The sequence below is a fragment of the Muntiacus reevesi genome, chromosome 22 (assembly GCF_963930625.1).
Source record: "Muntiacus reevesi chromosome 22, mMunRee1.1, whole genome shotgun sequence".
In the NCBI taxonomy this organism is placed as follows: Eukaryota; Metazoa; Chordata; class Mammalia; order Artiodactyla; family Cervidae; genus Muntiacus; species Muntiacus reevesi.
In genome coordinates, this window is record NC_089270.1 from 19,215,243 (window position 1) to 19,221,786 (window position 6,544).

General features: G+C 42.8%; 1 protein-coding gene across 2 annotated transcripts; it reads left to right on the forward strand.

Moving 5' to 3' along the window:
• The first annotated feature begins 32 nt into the window (after positions 1-32).
• Positions 33-5,435, forward strand: HNRNPDL (heterogeneous nuclear ribonucleoprotein D like). 2 transcript variants are annotated; one of them, XR_010660319.1, is made up of 9 exons: positions 33-786; positions 1,591-1,759; positions 1,856-2,017; positions 2,506-2,637; positions 2,795-2,909; positions 3,447-3,617; positions 3,924-4,015; positions 4,388-4,492; positions 5,174-5,435. XR_010660319.1 is itself a non-coding variant. In XM_065914656.1 (8 exons), the coding sequence occupies exons 1-7, from the start codon at positions 344-346 to the stop codon at positions 3,992-3,994; spliced, it is 1,263 nt and encodes a 420-aa protein (XP_065770728.1). In that variant the 5' UTR covers positions 37-343; the 3' UTR covers positions 3,995-4,015; positions 5,174-5,435. The 2 variants fall into 2 exon arrangements, 1 of the variants encoding a protein (XP_065770728.1); XM_065914656.1 differs by lacking the exon at positions 4,388-4,492 and having other exon boundaries at positions 37-786.
• Positions 5,436-6,544: the final 1,109 nt, after the last annotated feature.

Below are 6,544 nucleotides of genomic sequence, written 5' to 3' on the forward strand. Positions count from 1 at the left end.
GCGCGGCGGGCGGACGGCCGGCGCGCTCGCCGCCTCAGCCGCCGGCGCCGGGCGCAGACCGCCTTTTTCTGGAGCGGCGCGGCCACGGTGCTAATCGATAGCAGCAGCTCTGCGCTGGGGGAACCGAGGGCGGAAAAAGGCGGGGTTGACGGCTCTTGGCTGGGAGTGGGCTGGACCGGACGCCAGAGACAAAAGGCTCTCAAGGCAAGAGGGACTGTGGCGTTGCTCGGGATTCTGACCCCAGGACTTCTCGCCCCGTCGTTGTTTCCCTTCTGACGCGTCTCTCTTTTCCCAAGCCCGCGTCCCCTCACCCGCGACCTCGCTCCTCAGCGGGAGGCCCGCGATGGAGGTCCCGCCCCGACTCTCCCATGTGCCGCCGCCATTGTTCCCGTCCGCTCCCGCTACTTTAGCCTCCCGCAGCCTCTCCCATTGGCGGCCGCGGGCGCCGCGGCAGCTTGCCCCGCTCCTCCCTTCGCTCGCTCCCAGCTCCGCCCGGCAGGGGGCGCGCCGGGCCCAGCGCCACGTCACCGCCCAGCAGCCCTCCCGATTGGCGGGCGGGGCGGCTATAAAGGGAGGGCGCAGGCGGCGCCCGGATCTCTTCCGCCGCCATTTTAAATCCAGCTCCATACAACGCTCCGCCGCCGCTGCTGCCGCGACTCGGTCTGCGCGCCAGCACTCTTCGGCCGACCACTCCGCCGCTATGGAAGACATGAACGAGTACAGCAACATAGAGGAATTCGCAGAGGGATCCAAGATCAACGCGAGCAAGAACCAGCAGGATGACGGGTACCGCACGCTTCTCGCCTCTCCCCTCCCCTCCCTTCCCCCAGCGCGCCGCACGCGCCCTTCGTTCCTCGGGAGCCGCGCGCTACCCTTTCCCACCTTACCCCCCCATTGTTGCCCCGAGTCGATTCTCCCGCGTGCCCGCTGGACCTCACTAGGGCGATGGAAAGAGGAAAGTAGGAGACGGAGGCGGGTGACTGGAGAGCCCCGCGGAAGGTGGGGGAAGGGCAGAGAGGGTTTGGAGGCGGAGGGCGGCGGCGTCTGGGGCCAGAGTGCGCAGGCGCCGCGTGGGGCCTGGGGGGGAGGGGCCGGGCCGGCCGCCGCACGCTGCGGCTGCTGCCGCCTCATCATTGTATCTGTTAGGGCTCTGGGCAGTTTTTCTGGGGAGGATGTAGGGGGACCCTTGGTTTGGGAACCTGTAGGCGTCTTGTTCCCAGATCCCCTGTATACGTGATGATGAGTTCTTCAGGTAGAACGTTGACTTGACAGCTGAGGAAGTCGGTGAACCTGAGTAGTGGGCGTTCAGTTTAGAAAGTTGCATTTTCCTAGTTCGGAATGGTCTTTTAACGTGTTTCGTTGGCCTCGTTTAAACTTTGCCTTGTGCAGTGTGGAGAACAAAGATTTGGATAAGTGACCTCGATGAAATTGGGGGCTTTTTGTGGTCTTTGGTTCCTGTGTTTGTAAACAGGTGGAATTACTTGTACATGGGTATGAATTTCCCTGTGCTTACAGTTTGTAGCAAACGTCACTTTAGAATTTAACCGTTTTCGCTACTGCTGTTTGTAAATAAACAACTTTTATTTCTAGTAAAATGTTTATTGGAGGCTTGAGCTGGGATACAAGCAAGAAAGATCTGACTGAATATTTGTCTCGATTTGGGGAAGTTGTGGACTGCACGATTAAAACAGATCCTGTTACTGGAAGATCACGAGGATTTGGATTTGTGCTTTTCAAGGATGCTGCTAGTGTGGATAAGGTACGAACCTGTTCGCATCGTGCTTTTTGTGTGCGTTTTGCAAATCGTTCGGCGGGTTGGTTGTAAGTTGTCAGATCACATAAATCTGTCTTCTAGGTTTTGGAACTGAAAGAACACAAACTGGATGGCAAATTGATAGACCCTAAACGGGCCAAAGCTTTAAAGGGGAAGGAACCCCCAAAAAAGGTTTTCGTGGGTGGATTGAGCCCAGATACTTCGGAGGAACAAATTAAAGAATATTTTGGAGCCTTTGGAGAGGTGGGCTGTGCTTTTGTTTGTGTATTTTCATTCGATACGTTTATATAACGTCTTGTCCCTGGCCCAGTTATTACAGAGTAAAGAGTTCGGTCAGGGTGGAATTAAATTATTGCTCAAGTCCCTCCCTGATCTCTATTTATGAGTTACAATGGAAACTAGTATTTAAATTAATGGAAATTTTTTTATTAATAATGGAAGTTAATAGTTTATTTCAGCAAAAAGGTGGATGCTTTGATGTGGTCCGGACTGGAGTGGCATTATGTGGGATACAAAATGCTGTTGAGGTTTTCCTCTCCCTTTTAAATAGATACTTTGTAGATAAGCCAGGTTACTCTAGTTTGATGATGATAATGAAACAGTTTATACAGAAGTCAATTCATGAGAATAACATACTTTGTTGAAACTTGTGAGTGATTTGTGTCATTCTAAAACATTTTGGTAGCTTTTTACCTTTACCGGGTTATCTTGAGTGTGCATCTTAATTTCAGATTGAAAATATTGAACTTCCTATGGATACAAAAACAAATGAAAGAAGAGGATTTTGCTTTATTACATATACAGACGAGGAGCCAGTAAAGAAATTGTTAGAAAGCAGATACCATCAAATTGGTTCTGGGAAGGTAAAGCTATTTGGATTCTATTGAGTGAACCCAGTGGGCTGGGTTGGTTGGTTGGTTTTTTAAGGGAAATTTCTCAACCTGTTTTGAGAAGGAAAAAAATGGCTTGACATTAGAACAGTGGTAACAATTTTGTTTTCTTTTCACCTTTTGTTTATAGTGTGAAATCAAAGTTGCACAACCCAAAGAGGTATATAGACAGCAACAGCAACAACAAAAGGGAGGAAGAGGTGCTGCAGCTGGTGGGCGAGGAGGTACTAGGGGTCGTGGCCGAGGTGAGACTTAATTCCAGGGAAGTGACGTGATGGTTTAAGCTATCAACCGCTAAATATGAATAAGCCCATAGGAGAGTAAAGGCAAATTGAAACTGTTAGAGCATGCAAAGTGCTCATTTTAGTCCACAGGCTTTGGTTTTATTGGTTTCACTTCTTCAAAGAATAGTCACTCTGACAGTGTCAGTACTGATGGGAAAATAATACCATTGAATGTAATTAAGATTACATGATAAGACCTTGGCATGATAGGTTTTTTACAGCAGGAGTACTTGTTCTAAACATGCTTGCTGTCTTCTTGATTTTTGCCCCCCTTTAGATTTAGGAAGTCTGATAATGGCACAATCGGACTTTCTACACCCGCGCGCGCCCCCCCCCCCTTTTTTTTATGGCAACTGTAGTGATATTTTCTTGACCAGATAGCACTGTGGGTGTCCCTTCTTTTTTAAGATTTGCAAAGTGAGGGACAGGAATGCATCATTTTATGTTAGGACTGGGGATCAGAAGTTGTTTCCTAACAGTCATTGTGCATTGTTTCAGGTCAGGGCCAAAACTGGAACCAAGGATTTAATAACTATTATGATCAAGGATATGGAAATTACAATAGTGCCTATGGTGGTGATCAAAGCTATAGTGGCTATGGCGGCTATGATTACACTGGGTATAACTATGGGAACTATGGATACGGACAGGGCTATGCGGACTACAGTGGTAAGAATGTTTACTTAATTTCATAAACCAATGGTGTTAAGATTCATCTCAGTTCTGAGATTGTGTGTGTTCTATTTATAGAAGTGTTCAGAGTTAAATTTTTGAGATGTAATAGTCTCGGGGTTATACTGATTTAGTGACTAGTTATTAGCATTCTAGAATGTGGTATGTGTCTAATTTATAATGACTTAAAATATCTAATTCTACTACTTGGCATGCAGAATTTTGCATATCTAATAGCTTTTAAATCTATAGGAAAACCATATCATTAAAGGCTAAGTATAATTTTTTGTCTTTTCAATATAGGCCAACAGAGTACTTATGGCAAGGCATCTCGAGGGGGTGGCAATCACCAAAATAATTACCAGCCGTATTAAAAGGGACGCTGGAGAAAACAGGTGTGTATAAGAGTTCACGAAACCAGTGGAAATGTCTGATTTAATTTAAAGATCAATAGACAAATGAAAATGAGTAAAAACAAAATACCATGTAGCGTGTTTTTACTAAATTGTTAAATTTTTACTTGCTTTATGAGCCTGTTTTGCCTAAAGTGTCTATAGATCTTTAACTTTAAAGTTTTATCTCACTTTCTTTAGTAATACAGAAAAACTTAAGAGTTTTTCTGTTTGCTTTGTGTACCAGGTGGTCTAGAGGAATAATTAAACTTTTTTAGAACTATTAACAGGTAAAGTACTGAAATGGGTACAACTTAAGGAAAACAAGAATGTTGTCTTCTAACTCTGACATTATACCTTGTTTGTACCCGCCAGCGGGAACTTCATTGCAGGCCGTGTGTCACCCTGACCACGTCTATCTCTGGGGGTCGCACGTTGCGGGCAGAGCGCAAGGCATACACCAGAAAACGCTGTCCTGTGGTATGGTCTCTTCCAACTTCATGTACCAGCGTAAAGATTAAAGTGGAAAACTTCAGACTTTGGCTTCTTTTTTAATCTTTTTGAAGATTAAGTGTCTAAACTTAACTTAAATGGTTTTTTACAGGAGTTAAAGTACATAAATGCCTTTTTACAGCTTAATCATTTTGGTCTTCTGTTTAGTGTTGTATTTCAATTGTGGAGCCTCATTTTAAGTGTTCATTCTTTAAGATTTAATGCTTGCTTTTTCTTTTTATAGCTAATAGTGAAATCTACAAACCAAAACAAGAACTTTAAAATCTGGGATTTAAATTAAAGATCATATGCACATAGCAATTTGTTGCTTTGCAATACAAGCGTGTTAGAAATTCATGTTGGTAATAGAATTTTACATGGCTTACTAGAGACACTTCTAGTAAACCTTGCATCTACACAGTTCAACCTGTGAATATGAAAAGATTGTGTTCCCTGATTTTCTAAGTAAATTTTAACATCATTTGGGAACTTCAAGGTGAGATGATGATGATGATTACAATTACCCAAACTGCGTTTTGCCAATGAATTTGCATGTGATCTTTAATTATTGAAGAAAAGGATAAAGTGAGAACTTAATTCATGAAAGTGGACCTTAGAAAGCTTGCCAGAGTTGCACAAGTCTAATTGCCATTTTGTTTTTGTTTTTAGGAAGAGATTGCTAACGTAACCATCTTGCAGGAGGACATTGAAGATTGGTCTTCTGTTGATCTAAGATGATTATTTTGTAAAAGACTTTCTAGTGTACAAGACACAATTTGTGTCCAACTGTATATAGCCGCCAATTAGTTTTCTTTGTTTTTACTTTGTCTTTTGCTATCTGTGTTATGACTCTGTGGATTTGTGTTTATACAAACTTTATTTGTATGATTACATGTTAAACCTCAAATAAATGCTTCCTTATGTGATTGTTTTTCTGTGTCAGGTACTAAATAGCTCTGTAAAAGTGTAATTTTAAATAAGCAATAATTAACGCACAGTTTATTTTGTAGGGCGTTTTGCTCCATAGGAAGAGGAGAAAACTGTGGTCCTTTATGAATAGCCAGCTACAGTGTCTGCTCTGTTCCCCTTTTTTGTTAGATGTATTCTATGCTCTTAAGACTTCATTTCTGTCTCTAACTGAGGCTTCCATCATAACCTTTAATGTTGTTTTCCTCTCTGCCTATGTGGAGACATTGTCATGAAAGTTTCTGTGGCATAGTTATACTGTTGTGATTAGTGGGAGCTTTCTAGTAGACCATGAGTCTTTGGTTATATATTGAAAAATAAATGTTTAATGGCACAAAGCATGCTGGTAGCTCCTTTTATGAAGAAAATGTTTTGCTTGTCTCCCGGAAAAACATTTTTTAATGGTTTGCTGTATTCAGTGGTCTGCTAGAAAGAGCTTTGACTAATCATAATACAATAACTTTGTTTTCTTGATTAAAATGTCCAGATAATACCCATTGCGGGGCGGGGGCGCTTAAACTGTGATATAGGAGCTACAGGTTAAGAGTATCAGATATAGTTAGATTTTACACAATTTTGGCAAATAGGTATGAAGTTCGAACAAAAGTTAGATTACAAGATTTGAAGTAGTAAACTGAGTAAATTAATTGTATACTATTCTGTTGGTTTTATGTCACAGCAAGCACCAAACTGAACAAAATGTTTTCTCTTGGGGCATTGTTAGGAAGCTGTACTGGGTGTTAACTGTTACATGATGTGAGTTCTTGGAAGGCATGGGTAGTAGGTTTCAGTCATTTTTTTATGCGGTTAGTGCATGAGCTGGGTAGTTGAGCATATTCACATTCAGACAAAGAATAATGGAGAAGGATGACCCTTGAGTCTTATGTAAATGCAAGTCTTCAGTGTGACCAAGTCATGTCATTACAACAGATCTTCCTGGTGCGTTAAAAAGAAAACCTTTTAGCTCTAGATTTGGGAGGATATCCTAGATAAGTTCAAATTTTGAATTTCACATTCAGTGTAGTTAACTGAGTTTAATGTTTTCGGGTTTTGTTGCTTTGGTTTCATGTTCGC